The following is a 25,144-nucleotide window of genomic DNA, read 5'->3' as shown; positions in this document are numbered from 1 at the left end:
AACTATAAATTGGTTCAATCCTTTTATGGGCTCCCTCCCTCCCTGTCTGTTGTCAGCCTGATGTTAGTTCCATTGCTGTGTCATGAAAAGGGGGCCCACTTCTGCAAGAGTAATGCTCATCGGGGCTTAGGTGTGGTTGCATTTCCCACCCCCCGGATGCTAACCCCGCCTGATGAGACATAGCAGAAGCTAATAATTACAAAAAAAAAGCCACTAGGCTGCGAATGTTTTCTAAATTGTCTATAAAACTTGGCCAAAACTATGCTAGTAAAGCAGAGTGTGTGTCGGCTGAGTGTCTGTCCGCTGCATGTGTTCCCAGCTGCCCCTCTCCTTCCTCTGTGAGTTAGGTCTAAAAGGCTGGCCTTTGAACTGCTCTGAAAGTGATCCATGCTGTATGGACAGAGCAGATGTGGCCTAACCTGATTTGGTTTCAATACTTCCCCACAGGAAGTTCACAAAGCCAGCAGGTCCTCCTTTGTTATGTTAGTCATCTTTCTCAGAAGGCCTGTGGGGCCATGCTTTTTTCTTTAACCACAGTTATTGCTTTAATTACTAGCTTTTTCCTTCAGAACGTGCAGTTTCAAGCATTATCTAAAGCATCAGATTCTTGTCAGTTGATTGCCTTTGAATGAAACAGAATTTGTGAACAGACAAGACAAACAATGTTCTGGTCAAAGGTCAAAAAGAAAAACAAAAAATGAAAATTATATAAATAACATAACATCATTAAAATGTATGCTATAACTTTTACACCTTCACATTAAATTGAAAACTCATAACTACATTTTAAACGGTATGCCCCAAGGTCATGTTCTTAAAGTTAAGTAAAGAACAAAGAATGTTGATAAGGACACATATAGAGGCATGTTTGCTTTCTCTGTGTTTACTGCCATTAACTGCTGTCACTGGTTAACATTGCTAACCAGTATATGGTATATTTTCTCTAAGATCCATTTTCAGTACTTTTAGGGGCTATAAGTTATATTTTGTTAGGTTCACGGACTACATTTCCCTTCGCCTCTGCGACACGTCACACAATCATGAGAACGTTTGTTGCGTTCAGGTCACAGTAGTAAACGGTAGCTATCAAGATATTAAGCGGGGAAAACACTCCCATGGGACTGATACAATACATATTATTAAATCTTTAAAATTAGGTCACACTATATTTTACAAACTAAGCATTATATTTCCAGCAGAACAGCTGGAAATACACACAAACACGTGTTTTGGCTTATAATGTAAGGTTAAATGTGTATTCAGTTTCACTTGGCAACCAATTGACTTATGTACAGCAGCTGTTTCTTCAGCGTAGGAGTGAAGATACTCTCAGTTAAGAAATCCGCTTTGAGATAATTTATGAACGTTGCCAAGTGAGTGAGAGAAAAGTAAATATTTTTTCCGATTTTGCAGCCATTACGTGAATGCCGCTTGAGTTGGGAGCACACCAGTGACACTTCTGAAACAGGGAGGAGCAGGCAGTTATTCGTGGATATAACCACAGATCTCTGCACTTCGGTAAGTGTTTACGCATTTTGATTTTAAAGTACATGTCATAGGTCTTTAGTAATATTCGTATGCATTGCTATTGCTCTGTGAAGCCGAGAGTTAGTGCTCCTGCTACCGAAAGTTAGGCCGATATGGCTGGCAGGTTTAGCTAGCAGTAGCAGAAAGACAATTATAATCTATAAGAATTTCTCCTCATCAAAGAAATTGAGATCTGAACCCAGCAGCAGACGGGCTATACTTGTTTGCGTCGCTTGTTAGTTTAAGACTGTAGCTAAATAAGTGATATACAACGAGTTATGACTACAGTTAATGCTAATTGCTACTTGGGCTGAGGCTAGTTAGCCTGTGGCTACCATTAGCGAAACAACGGCTGATCGCAGCAATTAACTATAAATAATCCTGCTAATTACAAAGTCTGTTACTGTTTTACGCCATAATTATGAGACAAATGCGTAATTATATAGCACATGTCCTCTGTACATTTAATTAGAATATATAAAGACGAAGTTAACTACTTTGTCAAACGAAAACATCGAAACAACTCAAGATGTTTTTCAGTTTGGCATTATATGTAATATTTAGCTCCCGAGGATTACAGTAAACTCAGCTGAATTTAAATAATGTTTTGTTAGTTATCAAAGATTGTTAATCCTCTTTAACACAGATCAGTTGCTTTTGAATCTTCAGTATTGGATAATAGTCCAACTTTATTTCTGTACATATAGAATAGAATGGAAGTACTTTATTCATCCCAAGCTGGGACATTTCGCTGTCACAGCAGCAATATACAGGCACTCCACATACTATAGAGGTATATGATATACCTCTAATGGGAAAAATAAACAGTATAAACATTATTTACAGCCAAATATGTATCAAAGTGTCAGTCCACAGACATACATTGGAACTTTGCCTTTGCTTTATTATTAATATATTTTCCATATAAATTTGGTTATTCATTGCTTTTTGCCATGGTGCTCCTTTGCAGGTTCTTTGTCACTGAAAAGAATGATTGACGTCCGAGCATGGGCTGAGTATGTGGTGGAGTGGGCTGCCAAAGACCCTTATGGTTTCCTCACCACTGTCATACTGGCTCTCACCCCTCTCTTCATTGCCAGTGCACTGCTGTCCTGGAAACTAGCCAAGATGATTGAAGCGCGTGACCGTGAGCAGAAGAAAAAACAGAAACGTCAGGAAAACATAGCCAAGGCCAAGAGGAAGAAAGAATGAGCCTGGGAGGGGTAGGACGAGGGCATAAATGAGGACGAGCTACCATCATGCTCACTTGCCCTCCTTATTCCAAATACTGACACACGGTGCCCTTTCTTGTCCCAGCCCTACTGTCATCAACACAGGGCCACTCCTCTTGTGTCCAAGGTAGGAGGAGGGACGCTGGGCCTAACAGTGCTGAGATGGACAGTACTGCCCGGAGGAGGCTTGTCCCAGTGGGACTTTGGTCAGCAAGAGCACAGTGGTCATCTGTATGATGTTTTTCTGCAGAGATCTACTGTTATATTGTGCAGCTGTTGCAACACCTTGCATTCCATTGTTGGCATCCTGTTCTGCTGAATCGATGATGTAATGAGTATATTGGAAATTTTTGGAAGATATCCAAATGATTACTTTCTGATTAATAAAGTTTTCATGGTTGATAAGAAAATTTCTCTCTATGGATTTTATATTGGAGAAATAGAAAAAAAAATAATTGTATTGAATCCATCAACATCCAGAGAACTTGTAATTATCCCAGTGTGCTGACCGCAATAACTATCTATAAATTCTAACAAATGAAGCAAAAACTGGGAGCACTGTACCATCTTTGGAAGTAGTGTGTACAGCCATGATGCAACTAGTGAATTTAGGTGAAATACTCCTGCATCTGCAATGACCCACCCTTGGCTTTCATTTTTACTGTATGTAGATGAAGTAACAACCAAATATACATTTCCAGAAACAGAAATTTTGCAGCTCAGAAAGGTAAATCATAAAAAGAGGAAAAATAAATTTAACAGCTGTAAAAGACTAACCTGTTGCCAAATGTGCCTTTATTAAATGTTAACTTGAAGGGAGGTTTGGCTAGGTTTTCAGGTTTTTGTGTTTTATACACTGTATGTTCTTAATTTAGATGTGTTTACAAAGGTTTGTATTCAGGTTTATAGTCCTTTTTCTGTTTATTACTGTAAAAATGAATTAGTTTCTCTATGACTCAGTGTTATAAAACAAAGCATTCAAAGGCTCACTGGGATTGAAGCTTTTATAGTTAGGTACTGAAATTCTAAGTACTTATTAGCTTGTAAATAGGCATTTAGAGCAGACAGGTGGACCAAGACATTTAGCACATCTCTTTTCCTCTTTGTATGAAGTTTCATTTCCCAGGTTATTGTCACTCAAGAACATTTAGAAGAAATGTACTGGCAGCATGTTTTTAACTGCAACATCCAAGTTCATAAATCATAGCTTCATAAATGCTGTTTTTTTTAAGGCGAAGTGTTTTTTGTGGATTGTATTATTGTACAGTGGTATTCAGTCTGTGTGGATGTCTCAGTCTATTTCTTGGAAGTGGGCGCCCAGGACCCTGGCTGGAACGTGTTAGCAGTGCTTGTAGGGTGCTCACTGATCTCCTCCTTGCCGAAGCTGGTGGCAGCTGCATGGCCCTTGGCCATAGTCCCTGCAGGAGTTGCTACCAGACCTTCTTCGTACTCCTTAGCCTGTAAAGCGAGATCTCTTTCCTCCACCTCTTTGGCCTTCAGCTTGATGTGCTCTCGACTGGACTCATTCTTCAGCACCTCCTAGAAAATACACAAATGGATACATACATGTTAAGGGTATCTGCAGACTTTTAAAGGACCCTTTTTGCCACACAACACTTTTTGTGTACTGTTTTGTATACCCTTTGTCAGTGCTTTGCAGATATGCAGCATTTAATGATTTGTAGCAAAAATGGTAATAGTATTTTCTGCGTCCGTGAAGCACTAAACACTTGTTAGATTACAACACTGCCCACTATGGCTGCTTGAGCTTCCTCATAAATGTAGTAAATACGTCTGTGAGGACTTTCTGCAACCTCCAAACTGTCCTGCAAAAGTAAAGCATTGACAATTTGCACTGCTTAATGAACTGTCTCTGTTCGGCAGCATCAGCTGCTCACAAGTGAAAAGTGGAAGAAGTTGCAGTGGAGAGTTTCCAGGAACAACTGTGTGTGTCTGTTGAGTATGAAGTAGGACATTCACTAGAAAAACAACAAGTGTATCCAGTTAACCTATACCGGTCCAATAAACTGGTTAAATATGTAGTACTTGGAATGGATTGGTAAACTAACATGACAGGAGGCATTCACAATGTAAACAACCATTCCAGCTCATGGAAACAATTATAAACTGAAAGCAGTCCACCGGTGGAATAGTTACCCACTTGAGCCACAACTAGTGTCCAGTGATGTTAGCCTCGCCCTAGCACAAGGAGCCAAAAAGGAAGGGAGGACTGGGCATAATGCTGTTGTGTGCTGGCAGTGCTGTAGGACTGGAAAAGAGAGGGGAGAGCTGTGGCCAAAAAGCCCTGCTTTGGGGAGGGAGACAAACATACTGAGCTGCTTTTCCAGCCTGTTAATGACAGGATTTAATCCAATCAATTTATGTCGGCTTGGACCACGAAGAGAGGGAGCGTGACAAGGGGAAGGGTAATGTGCTGGGAGTGAAGCCTTGGCCACATCAACACTGTCCAGCTGTCGATGGCAGCTATTGGGCAGACGCAAGGCAGAAAATTGGAAGAGAATGTTCTGGCAGTAGAGGCAGGGGATGGCATTGGCTACTGGCAGGCAGAAAGGACAGAGAGATAGAAAGAGTGCCTGGGTATTGGCCTTCCAAGGGATTTCCTATAGACCCACATTTCACTGGCCAAATAATTTCCAGCATTCTCACATTTAAAGAGCAATAAACCCAGTGAGAGGTGCACGAGGGGAAAAACTGCACTGCTTCGCCATTCCCATCTTGGAGACTGCCAGAAATAAAACACAAAAAGCCGAGATGCAGGCTTCTGCTGGAAAAAAGTAAACTAGGACATGGTGTCAGTGAGCCCCTTGTTCAGAGGCTGTTTTTGCTCTCAGTCTCGCCATCAATGTGCTTCAGCTGCTGTTTATTTTAACACCTGTCCCCCAAAGTTCTCTGGATTCTGTTCGAAACTGTAAGATAAAACAAATCAAAGCCTTTTTTTGCTTTCCATCTTTGCTTCTTTCTCTCCCTTGTAACCAGTCCCCAAGAGTCCAACCATCAGCGCAGCAGGGAAGCTGTAGGGGGGGGGCTGAGACGTACCTCCATGGTGGGGGGCTCCTTCCGTTTGCCTCGGATCCAAGCTGGAGAAGGAGGGAGAGGAGGAAGAAAAAAGTGAGTGAGAACACCCACACAAACATACGCTGCACAAACAAAACCTGCAGTCATATTTAAAAGCTGCAGCTATAGCATCACTGAGTTTTTAGGGCACTACAGGAGCTCGGTGAAACTACTGAGTAACCAAGCTAGCTGTGGGAATTTATCCAGGGCTTGTTTTGTTTCATTTCACTTAGCAAACTATAGGGAAAACATGCAGAGATATGCACATAGTAAACTCAAAACATTAATACCGCTTTAGTCGAGGCAGAGCAGGGCCACTGTGTGCTGCGTCTCAGAAGAGAAAGGGAGGCTCTGCTCTGATATTTGAATTTGAAAGTACACACTCTGTCATTCTTCATCAATACCTCTGTCCTTCTTTTTCCTCCCAAGTAGAACTGTGTCTGTCTGTCATCTTTTTTTTTCTCTCTTTATAAGAAGCTCTATTTTGGCTGAGCTGGCTGCACAGCAGAGCAGGTTAAAAGGATCCAGAAGAGAAAGAGAGAGAGAGAGAGAGAGAGAGAGAGAGAGATGTTGTAACTCTTCCTCCAGCTAGCACAGGGATTCTGGGCCTCTTTTATCCCTTTCTTATTTGCATCCTGATGAAAATGCATGAGGGATGGGGCGAAGCAGGATGAGGGGTTTAAGGTGGATAAAACCAGTCTGAGACAGAGGGAACAGTTTGTATCCAGTTGTAAGAAATTTGAAACACTATTTTATGGTACGGTTGTATAACACCAGCAGAAGGCATCTTTGATAAACTCATGAATACGCTTCTCCCAACCCCCCATCCCATCATGCAGTATGAAAAAAAAAGAAAATCAATGGATTAGCCAAGGCCCCAAAAGATGCAGCCATGAATCTGGCGTTCTGTTTTATTTGTGCAGCACTTTGTGTACTCTGCTGGATAGCTCTTTTGTTAACTTTGTCATTTATCCATGTTAGTGTGATAGCAGTTAAAGTATTTGACCGTGAAGTTCAGACTTACCATCCCACTCTATCGGAATGCTGCCTTCCACATATTCATATTCTGTAGGATTGGCCGCTATGACCATCCGCTTGGCACGGACATGCCTTCCTGGGGAAAGGAAAAAAAAAAGAAAGAAAGCAGGGAGGAAGCAGGAGTGAGATGGAGATGCTCAACAATGATGCATACAAAATGCAAAGGAATACAAACAAACACAAAGAGGTGCAGACACAATGCTCTCTGTCTCCCGCTCGCACAGACGCACAGAAACAGACAGACACACAGACACACACAAATACACAGAGGGATGACAGTGCTGTGACAGGCCATGGATGATTACCTCGTGGCCCTCGGGCCCTTCTCCTCAGATCTCGCTGAGTGGCTCCAAATCTGGGCTAAGCCTTTATGCAAATCAGCCTCCCTTTAACCCAACCAACCACAGCCCCCCTCACTGACAACCTCTTCCAATCACAGCGCTCTGGCTAAGAATGCCCTCCAAAATCAACATCAAGCGGAGCAGGAGACAAAAGAGGTCAGATATCACAGAGAACAGGAGAGGCACGAGCTGCGTGGAATATTAAGTGCTCCTTTCCCTATCTGTATACAGCACGACGCTCGCTAGCAGCAAGGCCACCGCCAATTATTTTGGTCAAATCTGCTGATTAGACAAGTTTGGCTGGCACACAATGACATGGAGACGAAGGCAGAAAGGGGATGGGGGGGTGCGCATAGCAAGATACAGACAGAATAGGAGAGAACAAGACAATTAAAAACACCCAGTTGCGTTGTGTCTTTGTGTGTTGCTACAGAACGTCATACAGTGTTCACTAATAACAACTGCTGCGTTTCCATAGTTTCTCCTCACAGGTAGCAGGATGTCTATCTACTGCTTCCATCCCTCTGACAAATGATGAAGCAGGGAAGGAGAAGGGTAGAAGGATGGAGAGAGAGAGGGAGAGGGAGAGGGAGAGGGAGAGTGATGATGCATGGCAAACATGGCTAGAAGGAGAGAAATGGATGGGCAAGGAAAACAACACGCTCCAAAACACAGACAATCTGTCAGGATTCCATCACAGTTTCTCTGCAGCTGACTGGACATGGACAAATGGAGGCAACCACCTCCATGCACACTGCAGACTGATGGCCTTAATGTTTACTTCAGCCATAACAGATAGGTATGGCACATAGGATGGATAAATGATGGTACTCTGAAAAAGGGGCTAAGTGTGCAGTTGCTTTGCTTCCGTTTCCTTAACTAAAATATATTTGTTTGTTTGGTTTAAAACTAATTTCAATGAAGACAAAAGCATTTTTCAAACATGTGCTGTTCTGTAATTATGTCTTATGAGGATGACTCCTTCCCATACTTTATCCAGCCTATATAGTAATCAGGTCAGCTAATTAGGCTAGTATTGCTTTGGTTCTGCGTTGGCTCCCACTAGATTGTCACTATAGGGCCTCACAGGCACCGGCTCTGCTGCAGCTTTATTTTTGTGATATCCAGGTCTAACAAAACACTGCATTTTCTCACCTTATCTGCAAAGCTGCTACAAATGCATTATATGATCATCACATTTGTTTATATGTATGCCTTAAAAAGGTCTTCTGAGAAATTGTTTACTAAAAAACCCCCCTTGAAAGCACAACAAAAAAAAAACAACTGCCAGCAAACAAAAGCTGCATTCTCTAGGCAATACTAACAAATACATTTAACAGGTATGCTAATTATAAACAGATCATATCCATATTTGCATTGGGTGTGGGTGGCAGCAAACTAAAGTGGCACAATTATATTACAGTCCCCACAAGCAATGTGCTTAGCTGTAGCTAATGCCTAGCTAATAAGCATAAAGAAAGGAACCTACTTTTTTCTCTGCTTCTATGTTAGGTTGCATTTCCCCCCTTTTATTCTCTGTCACACTGCAACATGGCTCTCCTCTTGTCTTGTTGCTTTTGCAGCATGACTAAACCCCTTCCACCATGGCTTTTATCCTTAGATTTGAATAACAAATACAGTATGTACATATATTTATGAAACATGGCTGATCCTCCCACCACATACACATTGGGAGGAGGCTTGTCAGTCTGATGGGGGTGAGTCTTCTTCTCCTGGTAATCTCTAATCTGGGACGACCATGAAAAAAAAAACTCACAGACCAAGGCTTCACTTTCTTTTACAACAAAGAAATCACCTCACACAAACCAATGTAAGAATGAGTAGTATTAGAACTGGAATGTTAAAGAATGCTTCATGTAGCAGAAATTAGCTGACCTTGCATATTTTTTTTGCATACTGATTCTTCACCTCAAGGGGGCCGCCTGCAATTACCATTAAGTATAATTGCTAATTCATCTCGATGTTTTCACTGTACAATTTTTTTTTTTTTTTTTTTAAAATAGCACAAACCAGAAACAAAAACAAGCATTAAAAACAAAATTCACAATTTCCACACTTCTAATTCAGACCTTCAAGTGATGTTTAGTGTTATAAAACAATATCATTTCAATTTACATTGAAAAAAAATGAAAATTTACAAATGTTTAAATGTCATAACAGTATATAATAAAAGTCACAAGTGAGGGTCCAATATCGTTAAAATGTATTTGTATCTTAAAAATCTGATTTAAAGAAAAACGTTTTAAAAACCCAAAGTATTGACTTTTTGATATACCAAATTGATGAAGGCAATAAAATGTGTGCATTATGAAAATGTACCCATAAAAATAATGATATATTTGGTGATTACACGTACAGTGGGCATATTTTTTTCTAATGATCGACTAAGTGAAAAGTGTATTCCTAGCTTCATAGTCGACACTTTAGGATTCCTGACACATACAGTCATCAAACTGGATGTAAGCCATCTTTCTGCTTCACAGTTCAGACCCGCACCCACCTTCTTCCCCACCTTGAGAAAGAAAGAGAGGTATGAAGGGTGTTAGGAGCTCTCGATCTCTGCGGGCCCTCTTGTGACAGGTCTGCCTTCTCATCACTCACAAGGGGGAAACCTACTTACCAGTCAAATACACACACGCACACACACACATAACTGGCTAGAGAGCAGGCAGATTAACCTGAGGGACAGGAGCGAGGACGCTGCCTCATACCGTGAAGGACAAACGCAGCACTGCGTTGGAAAGGGGGAGGGGCCAGCGGTGAGAGGAATGAAATCCCACAGCATACATATTCATGAGCCATCTCACCTGTCTGAGTACGACTCATCTGTGAGCCTAGCTGTGGAACTGGGGGGAAGGGAGGGGGAGGGGAGAGGAAAGGAAAGGAAGGAAGGGAGGGAGGAAACAGAGAAGCAGGATGGGTGAGGGGTTGCCGTGGCAGTCGCACTTCAATCCTTCCCATTCGTTAAAATAAGACATGATGCGCTCCGAGGGTTGCTCTTTGAACCCTGAACACACCCCGCTAAACTCCATCACCTGCTTCAACACACGTACACACAGACACACACAACCCCCAACTTCACACATCAGATCCCAGGTGAGCACTGCTGAGGGCGACCTGAGAGGTTTTTCACCTCCACAATGTCATTCCGGGCATCTTGTGCCATCTCTTTCTGAGTGTGCTTTTCTACTGCACTCTGTTTTCCATTACAGACGCAGATGTCAGGGGAACACACTTCGATTAGCAACATCCGGGTAAGGAAAGTCCTTAAAACTCCGACAGGACACAACAGAGTGAGCCGTCTGCATCAGATCCCAACTGGTTTCATACTCTTCACAGTAAACAGAGAGACAATAACAGATTGCATTGAAGACAAAAGCTCCCAACTGCAACCCAATGGCATTCAGCAGAGTTATAGGCCTGACAATGTGGTGGAACAAAAAGCCGTCCTGAAGCAGTGAGCCTATCCGCTTGGATTGATCCTAGTTTATTCCTCTCCAGCTGAGCTGTGTTGCTGGAGAGGGATGGGGGACCCATGCATGCATTGTAATGGATAGCTTATGAAGATGGAGTGATCTGATAAGCACCGGTGATACAGGGCAGCCAGGTACCAATATGGACACCCTCTTCCCCTCACCCCATTCTCCCTCTCTTTCCCTGCCTCCAATCTCTTCCCCTAGAAAAAAAATGATGGGGATGTGTGAGGCCTGTAACCATGGTTACCCATTAGCCCAGAGCCTAGTGATGCGGGATGAGGGAAAAGGCCAGTCGTTGTTCTGTTCAGTTCTGGTGAGAGGAGGAGCTTAGGTGTAAAGTAGGCCTACTGCTGCTGCTGTTCAGTTTTATTCAGCCCTCATTCTGTTTGTCCCTGTTGCTGTCGATCCCGCTGAGGCTTGAGCAACTCAAGGCAGAGGAGAATAATTCATATCGAGGTAATAACATACTGAAAAGAATACTTTGATTTCCCCAGTGTGTTGTTTTTAACTAAAAGCGGGCACAGTTAAGCGTAGAGGAGATACTTGTGCCCCCTCTGCCAAAGACCACCCATCCTCTTTAAGTCTCCTCTCTGCCCGGTGGCTTATTCAAAAGGGTCACAGTGAGGCAGGAAGTCAGTGTCCTTTGTGAGTCTGTAGAGCGATATGGACCCCCGTCTTTCCTCAGCAGCTCCTATGATTCCCATGCGTGTGATGTCCATACACCGAGCTGTCCACCCCTTTCTATTCACCTCCATCACTCCCATCCAACCCCCTTCCTTTTTCCTCCATTGCACCTTCTGTCCCCCCCACTCTCTCTCTCCATTAACCTATCCCCACCTTCTCTCTCACCCCCTCTATCTGTCTGCCTGTTCCACCCACTCATTTCACCCTCTTTCTGTCAGAAACCCTCCTTTCACTTTTACTCTCTCCATTCTTCCCCCACTCTATAATTTCACCCCATATGTCAGCATCCCCTTTGTTCTTTGTCACTCACTTTCTGTACCCCACCTTTTTCTCCACCCTCCCTGAGTCTCCCTCAGCCTTATCTTTTTCTCTTTTGCCTTATTTCTCTCTGCCTGTCCGCTCTATTAAAATATTCTGAATGGAATAAGAAGCGGCAGGCTCCAGGAGATGTGCCTGCGTGTCGGCCTGTCTGTCTGTCAGTCTTCCTGGTTGAGCTTCCGACCGACAAAGAGCCCTAAGGTGTCAAAACATCTTGCTAGCTCTCTAACCAAACAGAGGCACAGGATGTGAATTAAGTACAGACCTGGAGAAATCTGTTTGATTAATCTGTTGTCTTCTGACTGCTGGCATCATTGCCTGCGTACCATTCAAACAACGAATCAGTGTGCAGGATGTGGAAACAATTCATATTCAGCCTAAATGTATACAGATACAGATCTACTGTAGATAAGCAGTGTTTAATGGCTCTGCAAAATGCCTAAACCACTGATATTGGATCTAGGCCCATTTGAAATGTTTTGCCTTTGAAAATAAATGTGCCCATTTCTCATTTTCAGCATCTATCTTTTCAAATGCCTTTTTAATGAAGTAGTTAAGCCACTCCATGATGCACCACCAGACACACATACAAATACACACTTGGCAACCAGTAGACAGCAAGATGAGCTAAATCCTATAATGATTAAACAACCTTCATTTAAACCCCATGCATAGCAAAGCTGCTGATCAATTAGCATGATTTACTGTAGCGGCTCTGGACATCGCAGTTCCGTGGTAAACACTGACTTGGTGTCCTACTGTAGGATAGACTTTCCTTCATTACACCCTAGGGATGACTTGTGGCAGAATAAACAGCCATTTGGACTCTCGTCGCTCTCCGCTGTGACTCTTTCCATGGAAATATACGCCTTGAATCAACGCTCTGATGACACACAGCCATCTGTTGTTGTGTTAAGTGTGTTAGGGCATGAAGTGGAGAGGAAACACACAATTGTAGATTTCTTTTCTGAACACAAAGCTGATACAAATGCAAACACGCGCAGTGTGTAGTTGTCAGGCCACATAAACACATGTAGACAATCACAGATGCATGCATACTCATGCAAAAGCGCACACACCTACTCCCTCAGTCCCCAGAGTCACCCATCCTGAAATAGCAGAACTGAGGCCTTTTCAGTTTTTCACTTCATAGAACAGAACTGGGGATTCAAATAAATAATAGACAAAGAGAAGAGGGATAGTGATAGGACGACAAGTCAATGCATCTTTTCTCTGCAACAGCGTGGCACACCTCTGAAGAACCCCTGAATCTCTTCCATTCTCCACACAGTGGAAAGGACCAATAGATTAAAACTGTGTGGCACACACTGCTAAAATGAATAGCGCTAAAAATACATCCTTTTCACTGAGACATGAAAGGAAACTGCCTTTCCCCTGTCCAGTATTGAGCAGCCATTGATTCCAAGACAAAGGCAACACCTCCTCAAAGAGGTAAGAAAAATAGCAATCATACAGGCAATTATTTTCAAATGTGCCTGCAGCGGCCGATAATGTCAGTGCGCCTCTCTTCCTAAATAAAGGGAGGGAAGGCAGGCGTCAAAGCTGCAGGCCCACTGCTGAAGACGAATGAGCCCATCCACAGAATGCTTTGCTTTCATCTGGGCAGCATGACATGGCGCCCCATGCAGTGTGAGGCAGAGCTGGGCCTGGGGGACAGACGCAAACAGAAAGAGAAGAGAATATAGATTCTCTTTTCAGCTCTATGGCTACAACACCAAGGCAGAGACCTTCTAAGACCAGTGGCCAGATTGCCAGTGGCTCTCTTGTAGCCCTGCTCAGACAACAATCACTGGGCCTCCCCAGCCTATAGCATAGATCTCTCTATGAGGTAGCAGCACACGGTAGGCTTTTATATCTGGAGCTTTTGTAAAGACAGAGACAGAGATTCTCTCTTTCAAGGCATGTACTTCAGACCCAGGCCTTTTCATTTTGATGAGGAACAGCATCTGAGGAGAGGGGGGTTAGAAAGCTCTTTGCTGGGTCTAGCCCTCCACACTGCTGAAATACTTCACTGCTTTGAATCGAAATCTTCACTGGACTTACTTCAAAGGTGGAAAATCCAGAGGCGGCAATAAAGAGGAGGGGCAAAGGGAAGCAAGGACGATATAAAGACAAATAAAAAAGGACAACTGAAGGAGAGATTGTTTAAATCCGATAGGCCAGACCCATAAAAAAACAAAAAAGTTGTTTCCTCCTTTTCTTTTGTCTTAGCCACCATTATCTTAATAACATGGAGCCTACCTCTGGCTGTTAAGATTGCCTATGCCCCAGTTTTCTAAAGTTAACAGATTGAGAGAGGTAGAAATGGGAGCAGCAAAGCATGGATAAAGATGGATGGAGCACTAGGGATGGACAAATGAATTGCAGAAGTGGTCAGATAGAACGTGAGAGAGAGAGGAAGAACGAAAGAAAGAAAGAAAGAAAGAGACTCCTCACCTACCCACTACTCATGTGCTGAAGTGGAAAGCCCTGCGGTCCATGCCTTAAGGCCCTGAGCCCACGCTTGGCCTATCAGTTTAAGATCAAAAGGAGCTCGCTTTAGCAAGACATATGGACTGAATAATGCATCTGCATTATTTCCACAAGGCTGGACGAGGTGCGTTACTAAAAAAGAGATGAAGACACAAATGTGTGTGCCATATATTTCTTTCCATGTTATCATGATATAGGAGTCTATGTGTTAACCAGCCTCTCTAGAGTGTCAGTCATTATGATGGGACAGTGAATATGGTAGCCTGCATGATAGAAAATGGGCTTCTGTGATGTCTCATTTGAATAGTCTGACAGCCCGGAGTGGAGGAGCAGCCTTATAATGAATTATAAATATGAGGTGGGTGCAAGTTTCCTTGCAAACTGCTGAGAAAAGGTGAAGCACAAAGTCAAGTTCAGTCGAAAAGAAAGCACGCTTGCAGAAGTTCCCCCAAAACAAACAAAACAGCTTAGTGTCATCTATTCACTGCATGATTACCATTTATATTAAGGTAGTGGATTATTGACCTTATCTAGCTTGCTACACATTTAGGCACACTAATTATTGAAAAAGCCTTTCTTAGTAATAAGACAAATATGTGTGGCACTATCATGTCTGGAGCAGACACAGGTTCTGCTCTTTGACCTGTGGCCTATCATCTGTATGTGTAACATGTATAATGGCTGCTGATGATATTTAAGGCAGTAAATGAAGAGTGGGCTTAATAGCCTGAATACTGCTAAAGACAAATCTCAGACAATGTATATTCCCCTCAAAACAAACTTAGATGCAGGCATTTTTATGTTGGTGAAAGTAAGTTGTGCCAGTATCTCCTCCCTGCAAACCCTTATGTTTATGCTAGCATGCCAACAAACCTCCATGCCCCGTAGCTGAGGTGAGTCATTGTAAACGGCCTACACCTTACCATCCCAGACAGGATTCACAGTAAGCCTGGCTATTGAGTTTGAAGGGCCAACAAGCACGTCCTTGGCCTTTTAAGTCAGAGACAGAGAGTGAAGGACACCATTGGCATCCCACCATGGATTAGCCTGACACAGTTCTACTGCTTGGCTTGAGCATTACACACTGAAGCACTGCCATGTCTCAGTAGGGATATATGACCTCTTTATAAATCCTCATCACAGACAAGTAATCATTTCATCTGCTACAGTGAAGGAGTCTCCTCTTTGAAACTCAGCACCACGTTCTGACTACTATCATTAAAAACTTTACTGGCATGACTTGCATTACAGAAATGTGATTAAAGACTCCAAAATAAATGTTGTTATTGATACGGATACGCCCCCTAGTGACAGCCTTACAATATTACACGGGTGAAAGGGTAAAAGGTAAAGTCATATCTACAGCAGCACTTTGTAGAGACACGCTGATGCGAAATCCAGTAAACACAGCAGTACTCTGAAAGATTCTGAACAAGTAACGGCTGCTACGTGAAAACAAAAGACCTAATAACTATTTTCCACCGGGGATCTATCAATATATCTAACAGTTAATGGGAGTAAATAGGATCACAGCCTTAAGATTTAATGTGATATACAATATAACTGCCTTATTATGAAATCAGTCTTGAAATCAGTATTATTAATACTGATATATACCATGTTTTCCGGTCCTAGAAGTGTAAACAGAACCACTACTGTCTAATTTTAGCACAAGTCTTTACCTGTCCACGACTTCTGTTCTGGGATAAAGTAATATTTATTTCCCAAGTGATCTGTCCCGACGTGCTCGCGCACTATTCCGAAGGTACGCCGCAGAAGGCCCGAAAACCTGCTCATCTTTCTGGGAGGTTCTGGGCAGGTACTGTGTACCCCCTTTCAGTTGTCTGCCCTCTCACTCTTCTGTTTATGCAAGTGTCCGTGATCCAGGAAGTGCTTTAACAAACTCTTTTGTGATTGGACAGCTGTGTAATGCCAACCAATCAGCGCTCGCGTAATAGACTTAGCTTTATTGTCCAACATGGCGGCTCACTATGTTCAGCTGTGATGAAGCTAGAAGAAATTGGTAAAACAGAAGTTATATATCACTGTAAAGGGATTAAAATGGAACGCGGTGCCATTGTGGAGCTGCGGGTTTAGGATAATGCCTTTTTCGATGCACAGAGATGTAACATGGATTAGAACTCACTTCATTGTAGGTAACATGTTAGCCTGTGAGTTAAGCTAACAATAGCATATAAAATACTGGCGCTGCATTTTGACAAGTTGAAGTGATGTTGGGGTATCTGGCAGCGAGGCAGGCTGGTCTGGACGACCCTCTGCGACTGAGACGTGCAGAGTCAACGAGAAGGTGAGAATGGCTCATCTTCTAAACTACAGAAACTCAGGGGGCGTAACGTCTTCAGTGAGAGAAACGATACGAGTGTTTCACTATGAGCAAACAATGAGCTTGAAGCTTAATATAATGTTTGCATCGTGGTTTACTGACTCTTTCTACATGTATAATATATGTGCACACAGAATGTTATACGTGAGGAAAAGTCAACAAATTCATTGTTCAACGTTTTTGTAGTATTTTATTTTATCTGCCTGAAAATCAGAAATGATAAAAATCTTTTTCTTTCGGTATCTTTAAAGAGTTCTTGGTCTGCAGTTGAATCCTGACAGAGATGTGGACAGAATTCATGGAAATGGAATCAATACCATTGACATCGAAGCAATTGAGGGAAGATAGTAAGTACAGTGCGGCTGTGGTTTACAACATTAAACGTTCAGACAGCAAAGTTTATTTATTTTTTTTTCTAAATCTTGTACTACCAGAACTTTTTTAGTCCATTAGCAGTGAATAGTGTCCTGTCTTAACCTAAACACTCATCACACATCGTATATCACAGCATACAACACTCACCAGTCACCTGAGATAAAGGAAAAATAAATATACACAATATATATGTAATAGATGATGGAATGCAGTCCCAACTTTAAATTGTACAGTGTCTTGAGGTCAGTTCTTGAACATTTTTGTCACACAGATTAGGTTTATTTGTTATAGTCCTCTTTCTGCTGTTTAACTTTCTGAACTTTAAACAAATAAATGCTGAAAAGCAACATCTAACGTAGAAAATCTTTGTTTAGCATGTTGTCTGGAGGTGCTGATGGTGTAATTGCCATTTATGACCTGGAGAACTACAGTGGGAAATCACAGTACACCTGCAAGGCGGTCTGCACAGTAGGCAGGTAAATATTTCTCCAATTACTCATTTTATCCACTAGAGGGCAGTATTTATTAATATCTCACAATATCCATTTATTTATCAGCTGGCTTACAGATTTTCTTTAAGGTATGATGATACTGTCTAAATTGCTGCTCCTGTTTTTATTATTTTTAGATCTAGCCGGCATGTCCACAAATTCAGTGTAGAGACAGTCCAGTGGTATCCCTATGACACAGGGATGTTTGTCTCTAGCTCTTTTGACAAGACAATGAAAGTCTGGGACACAGAGACATTGAAGGTAAGCTAACTACACAATTATTTCCATTTGCACTATATGTTTTATTAGAGGGGTTCTCGTATAATAGTAAATCAGCCCTTCTCTCACATAGTGTAAATTAATACTCAGTGTTATAATAAACTGCACAAAGATATGATTAGCATTGTTATCTTACTTAGTTCCACCATACCCCTTTCTGCTCTTTCTGCTCTCTTTCCCCCTGCTCTTACCTATTTTCTGCTTCATGCTTTCTTCCTTTCTATGCCACATAGTCCCATATGGCAGGCCCAGGGCTGTGCTAGAGTTACAGTGGCACCACAGTTACCTCAAAAGGTCAGGGAAAGGACAGAAAAGAATCCATGACCTTTCTATTTTATTTACTCTGTGTGTTTTCTCTTCCACAAACACATGTACTCATACCTTCAATTTTTTATTATGGTTGTGTATTTTTGAACATTAGTGTGTGATGCGTTGCACACTCAGTGTTTGTCTGAGTGGCATTTTTATGCAAACAGAGCGTCCTCTGTGTGTATAAGTCCACACTGGTGCTGGCACACACTGACAGATGGGGCACAGAGAGCCTTTTTTTTGTCTGCTGAAGAATTTGCATTGTAACCGCCATTGCTGATTGGGTGAGGTGTGTTCCAAGCTCGGAACTGCTTTGCTCTCTCTACTAGTTTTTGTTTATATCTAATTGATTTTGTAAATCCCTTTGCCTAAATCTGAATTAATATAATTGTTAAACTTCAAGGCTTTAAGTTAAGGGCATTGTTGTGTATTTTATCATAAGTTTTGGTTTAGCATATGTATACTCATACAGTCTTAACAACCCTAAATATACAGAATTGTGACCACCACTGACCCTTCTTGTTTGTTTGTATCCCTTTCTTCCTCTGTCTTTGTGATTCTACAGCCTGCTGAACTGTTTGAGTTTGAGGGCAATGTCTACAGTCACCACCTATCCCCCATTGCCAGGAAGCACAGTCTTATTGCAGGTGTGTGTGTGTGCATGCATACATTTTTTTTTGCTGATGTCAATGACACCGAACAAAGCAGATGTAGTAAGATAAGATAAGATCAGATAAAACTTTATTATTCCCAAGGAGCTTCTAGTAGCTGCAGTGTATCTTGGTTATCTCGTTGTTCATGCATTTGTTTCAACCAAGTAATGTGCTATGTGCTTCCCCACATCAAACCGCATACACCATTCATATTTTTTAACCCAGGGTGTAAAGTGAAATATACCTGCAGGGGACAGAAGTGGGTCCAAAGCTGGATGCACATGGGTAAAAACATTGTAGGAATCTCCTCATGTCACAAAGCAGGCCCAACAGGTTACTCATACCTGCAAAGAACGTTTTCTTAAACAGGCACACAAATGCTCCCTTTCACACACACAGATGTATCCCTTTGACACACCAGTTTCTGGCCCAGAGACACCACTGTCTTTCTCCCATGTCTTTCCTTCTCAAAGGTGTTACACATGCTTGTGAAACAGGTTGCAAACATCCCCAAAGTCATTTGTTTTATCCAGGGAGATACTTTTAAGGGAATCCGTTTCTAAAAAGCACCATTAGCTGTTTAATACTTCATATTTTGGGCTTGTTAGATTTTAACAGCTGTTTAATTATCTTCTTTTTTTAACTGTTACCAATAAACTTGCATTCCTCCCATGTGCAGTATTCATGCTGGGTGTGTTTATCAGAAGGTTTTCATACTTACCACACCTTATCTGTAAGAACCTGGGTTTCCAGTTTTTACCCTTCTGAGCCACCTTATCCTTATTCCATGCTCACACATCTATTCAGATACATGTAAAGATTGATGAAAGTAATAAGTTGAAATGTTCTGTTAAAGATAATTTTAAACAAGAAAATAATAGATGTCTTGTATTTGTCCTGTCTTAATTCTGTTTTTGCATTTTCAGTTGGCACCAAAAATCCTAAAATCCAGCTCTGTGATCTGAAATCAGGTTCAAAAATTCATGTTCTTCAGGGTCAGTGGACTAGACTACATTTACCAGCATGTTTTTCAACTGACACATAATTTCATGCACATACCGGCATAATAAACAAGCAATTTCCCATTCCAGGTCACAGAGGGGAGGTCCTGTCTGTGCGGTGGTCGCCCAGATACGAGCATATCTTAGCCTCTGCCAGGTAAGCTCTGTTTGTTGCCATTCTCCCCTGCCTCTGAAACTGTAACCTGGTTTGCCCTTAGAGCCACATCAAAGTATAACACCAGGCACGGTACAATCTCCACCATGTTGTGTCCCAGCAGCTCTTGTCATCTCACTTCCCAGCCATCTGGCCACATTGCAACCCTGAGTCAAGGATAATGGCATCACATCGCTACTAGATAGGCACTGTGGCAATCTAGTAGCCCTGTCAGAACAGCATATGGTAGATACAGCCCCCACCTGTTTTATGCCACATTAGACCTGCTAATTAACCCATTGGGATCAGTGTGCTTCTGTCCCTTTGGACTGTAAGTGAATGTAAGTGAAAACTCAGACACACACAGAGAAGCATGTGATATTCTATAACACACCAGCATGTTAATGCTAAGCAGAAAACTGACCTTCAAAAACAAACAATAGATTGCATTAGTCTGAGCTTGTACGTAGCATTTGTCAAACATTTACATTTGTCAGAATAATTTATCTATTTCTCTTTTTAAGTGCAGACAGCAAGGTAAAAGTATGGGATGTGCGCCGTGCTTCAGGGAGCCTTCTGACTCTGGACCAGCACAATGGAGACAAGTCGAAAGCCTCTTCTGAGGCAGGTAGTGTTATCTTTTCTTTTTTCCTGTAATTTGTACTTTTATAGCTAAAATTGCCCTAAAAGTCATATGTACTACAATGACATGGGAGTTGGTCTTACTGGAGGAAAGGGCAACATTCTGTATACATATAGTATTAATAATGGTTCGTTTGCTTGTTGACTGTTTGTGTTCAAGCCTGTGGGACGTATTACTAGATATTAGTCAGATGGCAATTGTACCTGTTCATGTCAACTCTCCTGTGTAATAGTGGGAGACAACAGTCACACTCAGAGCATGACAAATACGTTTGAGATGTCATTAGGTGTAAAAACATGTACTGCATAGCTGACAAATGCACTGTTGCTATATCTTCCCTTTCTCTACCCAGCAAACACCGCTCATAATGGTAGAGTGAATGGTCTGTGCTTCACTGGTGATGGCCTCTACCTCCTCACTACGGGAACTGATGACCGTATGAGACTGTGGAATAGTGCCTCTGGGGAAAACACCCTGGTAAGGTGTAAAGGCTTTGTCTTCATAGCCAACCTGAATAACAACTTGTGGTGGCAAGAGACCTGTTTTCATTTGCTGCTTTCTAATGCTCTTTTTAGCACCTCTAAACTCTTGCAACCTGCTAACAAAAACTCCATCACACACTAATAATTAGTCCGCAGTCTGAGTGTCAATATTTGTCACACAAAAATTTGAGAAAAAAATTTCTCAATTCCTGCATAGATGCTCAGTTTTATTCACTGTGCACGGCCTTGTCTGTGTTTGCACTGTGGTGCTGGGTAGGTAGTTTACTTTGACCTTATCAGAAGGATAAGATGCAAGATATAGATACCTCTCTTTGGTACATGTAATATATGCCTGTGAAAACAGGAAAAATATTACAAGAGGTCCTGCTCCTGCAAACAATCATAGCTACTAACCAAAACAGACTTTCACACTGCTACTGAACTGAAAGCCTGAAAGTTCCTGCACAAGTTCTGACCAGACAGGAACTACTTTTAAACCGGCCTTAAATCTTAAAACTGTTAAATCTACTTTTCTATTTTACTCAGCTGTCCTAGTACTGTGTCGAACTAAAACTAAGAGGTTTACCCTGTGCTAAGGTCTAGGTTTTTAGGTTCTTTAAAGAAGGGGAGTTGTTATTAAACCCCCCCCCCCAGTGGAATTATTCTGCCAGCAATTGTGGTATCAGTGTGTGAACAGGCAAAAAAAGAATGAATGTTTGGTTTCTAACCAACAATTAGTCACTGTTAACCAAAGTGAAACCATTAAGGCTCTCCAGGCTCTGCAGGAGTGAATACTTGACCGTTGTAGTTCTGGCCATGCTAATAGAAAAGAGGAATAGATCACCAGCCCTGAACCAGTAGAGGAACTTTAGTTTATAGCCTTTGGTCCATACAAAAAAGTAATATTTGCATATGCAACCCCACATCGCAGAAATATAACATCATCCTACTGCCTGGGGAAGCTCTGCCTTTGCCATGGGCTCACTCACAGCCTTCATGTTCTAATTTCCTGCTCTGCTGCTTCTGGCTGCTGTTGCCATGGTTGGCATTTCTCCATCTTCAGGCTGCAGCTCAGCCAATACTGCCTGTGACCCAAACAGTAGATGGATGGCATTCCCTGATGAGCAAAGACCAGACATGGATCATGATGATGTAGTTAGAATTTCTGATGGGAATTAATGAGATGCGCAACCATAAATAAGCAGTAATATGGAGAAAATATTTAGACATTTGTACACACACCACCTGAATCCCTGACCTTTCTGTTTATATCTCAGGTAAATTATGGGAAGGTCTGCAATGAGAGTCGTAAAAGGCTGCAGTTTACAGTATCACGTGGATGCAGCCCAGAGTTTGTGTTTGTGCCATGTGGCAGCTCGGTTGCAGTATATGCCCTCCACACAGGAGAGCTGGTCACCATGCTCAGGGGCCACTATAACAATGTGGACTGCTGTGAGTTTCACCCGGACTATCAGGTAAGACACACCAAAGTCCCAAGAGTAGAATGTACTCCCGTCTATCTGTAGTACTGTTTTTTTTTGTGCTTCCAACTATCCATATGATCAGAGAACTAATGTCAGACTGTTTGTGTCCACCACCTTTTCAACTGTGCAGTAGGTGCCATTAAAAATTTGCAAAGAGCCTGATAACATGGTAAAGTCAACATTTGCTGCCATAAATGCAGATGCAGTGTTCCTTCTTGTGAGACACAGGTTAGTGCTGTGTTAGTTTCAAAAGTCACATGGCCAAAGTTTCACTGCACAAACATTCTGCCATCTTCTTTATCTCTCAACTATCAGAGTCAGGACAATGAGGGCTGTCTTTAGTTTCACGACTGTCTGCTACACACAACACTCTGCTTGTGCCATTTAAGGCCTTAATGACAGAATTGTGAGGAACTAGCTGGACAGGGTGTCTAGTCAGACTCAAAGATTAGAGTGGTAGTTTTTCATATATGTTGCAAAAATGTCCTGATTATTTACATAATGTTCAGTATCCTGCTACACTTTGCTACCTAATAAGAGCTTCACTCCTGGGTTAATTGTAGTGAAATAAACAATAGCATTTTTGAAATATATATATATTATGTGTATACATACTTTATTATGTCTGTTTAGGTGTACAGTACTACTGCGAAATACACTACACATTATAAGATGCATCATCCATGTTAAAGAGGGAAGTCCAGCTCATACACTCCTTATAAGGCAATTTCCACATCCGGTATTATGATTATATTTAGTATGTGTACACACATAAGAATGCAGCTTGACAACTTGTCACTCTGCAGACTTCCATGAAGGGACAGCATGTTCTAAAGATGTCGCATTTTCTGCTGCTTTCTGTTTAATATGACGACCCCAGTCAGTCCCACGGCACTGAAATGTCTCCCATGAGCTCACTTGTTTTTGCGTAGATAGTTTTGAGCATGTTAATTACTTTACTCTTGGTCCCACTGATGCTTGTTAACCTCGGTTTATCCCTTGGTGCTGATGTCATTGCAAGTGCTTTAAGGCGAAGGTTTTTGCTGAGAAGGTTATATCCTGTGATACCGTGTGAAGCTGTGGTTGTTGTTTACATGCAGGAGCTGTACAGTGGAGGAAAAGACTGTAACATTCTGGCGTGGGTTCCTGTCCTCCGTACGTCAGATGTGGAAGAAGAGTCAAACCGTGAAAATAAGGTACTGACCTGGATAAAGGTCTTTGTGGAATTATATAATCCTATATTTAATTTTGATTTAAGGGAGTTATGTCTATATATTGTATTTCAGACCAGCAATAAAAATCGTTTATTTTAATAAAGTGTATATAATGTTTTTATTTTACGACAATCTTAAAAATTTGTGAACCCATATTATACTTTGATTCGCATTGTGAAGTTTCATTTTGTTATTGTGTCTTTGTGGCATACATGAGATCATAGATAAGCCTGTGTCATCCAAGGAATTTAAACACCCCATACACAGTGACACCGAGTTCACTGCATTCCCTTAACTCGGCTGTGTAATGCCAAATGTTTAATAAATCACAAGTCTTTTTCCAGTTTAACAAGTTTGTACATTCAGCAGGTAGCTCCATCTTCGTCGGTCACGAACAAACCTTCCTCTGACAAGTCTGAAAGTGAAGTGTAGATGCTGGTGTATGCCCATATATGGCAGGGATTAGTTCTGAATATCTGATTTTCTCACAGGTAACTGGTGGCCAGTCTTCAGTAAACCCTGCTCTTCAGGATGCGTGGAGCAGTGATGAAGACTAACGTGGGTGTTTTGAATGTATGCAAAGAAGCTTCACCGTTACCATGTCAATAAATGAGAGAGGTCTGAGGATACCAATAAGGACAATTATGGTTTGTGAGAAAGTTTCATATTTACAGAAGCCTTTAAACATGTAAAAATGACTATACATATGTACAATGTTGTAAATATGTTTTGTAAATTTGGTATGCTGCTATTGAATTTGAATGTGTTTGGTGTGCATAAAATATTTTGTTTCTACTATAATGTGATGGCACAAAGTGTAAACACCTTGCTGTCGTTTCACAGTGCTCCCACACCTGTTGTAATGCTGTCATAAGTTTGTAATATTCATATAAATCATGTGTATTTTTTAAGATGCATTGTGTCAGCCTTTCAGTGTATAATTGTTTTTGAGCCTGCACATTATCCCCACATGGGAGTAACCACACATTGAACAAGACAGATTGTCTTATTGTCATTGGTGGGAAAAATTTGCATTTGTTTATAAGCGCTGCTGTCAGTTCTTGTTGAAACCAGCAGTGGGGAGTGATACCAAAACCTCTCATGGTCTCGCTCTGGTTGTTTTACATGTTGGCTTACATGTTACCTTATAAACACATTATTGTCTATAGATTCAGTTAAATTGTAGAAAAACGTTTCATTTCTTATAAAGATATGAGAGAGTGAAGCCTTCTTTTACCTAAAGTGGACATAAATGTTCTTTTTTAAATTGTCTGTTGCAATAAAAACAGTGGGAGCAGCACCTTTGTTTGTCCACACATCAAATTAAAATCAATGGAAAGTAACAGCACTAATTGTACATTGTTAATATTTGTTTATACTGAAACCAATAATTGATCGCGCTTATATATTGTAATTGTTACAACATAGCTTTCGATGAGGCATCACTCTGGAACTAGATTAAGCAGCAGGTTGGACCAGCCAATCAGCGGGTCAGAAAAAATAGGCCACG

General features: G+C 41.6%; 3 protein-coding genes across 3 annotated transcripts; 2 read left to right on the top strand and 1 right to left on the bottom strand.

The window, feature by feature from the left end:
• The first annotated feature begins 1,419 nt into the window (after positions 1 to 1,419).
• On the top strand, positions 1,420 to 3,169 carry smim15 (small integral membrane protein 15). Its single transcript, XM_028413349.1, has 2 exons — positions 1,420 to 1,518; positions 2,498 to 3,169. Exon 2 carries the CDS (start codon positions 2,518 to 2,520, stop codon positions 2,737 to 2,739), a length of 222 nt encoding a protein of 73 aa, XP_028269150.1. The 5' UTR covers positions 1,420 to 1,518; positions 2,498 to 2,517; the 3' UTR covers positions 2,740 to 3,169.
• ndufaf2 (NADH:ubiquinone oxidoreductase complex assembly factor 2) lies at positions 2,407 to 16,086 on the bottom strand. Its single transcript, XM_028413348.1, has 4 exons — positions 15,888 to 16,086; positions 6,859 to 6,948; positions 5,817 to 5,857; positions 2,407 to 4,298 (listed from the first exon to the last, which is right to left on the bottom strand). The coding sequence occupies exons 1-4, from the start codon at positions 16,000 to 16,002 to the stop codon at positions 4,056 to 4,058; spliced, it is 489 nt and encodes a 162-aa protein (XP_028269149.1). The 5' UTR covers positions 16,003 to 16,086; the 3' UTR covers positions 2,407 to 4,055.
• Positions 16,087 to 16,182: 96 nt separating this feature from the next.
• Positions 16,183 to 24,930, top strand: ercc8 (excision repair cross-complementation group 8). Its single transcript, XM_028414059.1, has 12 exons — positions 16,183 to 16,513; positions 16,801 to 16,896; positions 17,299 to 17,400; positions 17,553 to 17,676; positions 18,569 to 18,650; positions 19,583 to 19,651; positions 19,748 to 19,814; positions 20,336 to 20,439; positions 20,807 to 20,931; positions 22,214 to 22,411; positions 23,521 to 23,616; positions 24,126 to 24,930. Exons 1-12 carry the CDS (start codon positions 16,437 to 16,439, stop codon positions 24,189 to 24,191), a joined length of 1,206 nt encoding a protein of 401 aa, XP_028269860.1. The 5' UTR covers positions 16,183 to 16,436; the 3' UTR covers positions 24,192 to 24,930.
• The last annotated feature ends 214 nt before the right edge of the window (positions 24,931 to 25,144 follow it).

This window comes from Parambassis ranga, chromosome 9 (assembly GCF_900634625.1).
Source record: "Parambassis ranga chromosome 9, fParRan2.1, whole genome shotgun sequence".
Taxonomy (NCBI): domain Eukaryota; kingdom Metazoa; phylum Chordata; class Actinopteri; family Ambassidae; genus Parambassis; species Parambassis ranga.
The sequence above is the reverse complement of the archived record's forward strand: the minus strand, read 5'-3'. Positions and strand labels throughout refer to the sequence as shown.

Bases quoted from the DNA above. Each gene is read 5' to 3' on its own strand.
- smim15 (XM_028413349.1), top strand. From the start codon at position 2,518: ATGATTGACGTCCGAGCATGGGCTGAGTATGTGGTGGAGTGGGCTGCC.
- ndufaf2 (XM_028413348.1), bottom strand. From the start codon at position 16,002: ATGAGCAGGTTTTCGGGCCTTCTGCGGCGTACCTTCGGAATAGTGCGC. The intron at 5,858-6,858 runs GTAAGTCTGAAC...CTCCTTCTCCAG, and splicing joins CATTCCGATAGAGTGGGATG to CTTGGATCCGAGGCAAACGG. The intron at 4,299-5,816 runs GTACGTCTCAGC...TGTATTTTCTAG, and splicing joins AGGAGCCCCCCACCATGGAG to GAGGTGCTGAAGAATGAGTC.
- ercc8 (XM_028414059.1), top strand. From the start codon at position 16,437: ATGTTGGGGTATCTGGCAGCGAGGCAGGCTGGTCTGGACGACCCTCTG. The intron at 18,651-19,582 runs GTGTGTGTGTGT...TTGCATTTTCAG, and splicing joins GAAGCACAGTCTTATTGCAG to TTGGCACCAAAAATCCTAAA. The intron at 19,652-19,747 runs GTCAGTGGACTA...TTCCCATTCCAG, and splicing joins AAAAATTCATGTTCTTCAGG to GTCACAGAGGGGAGGTCCTG.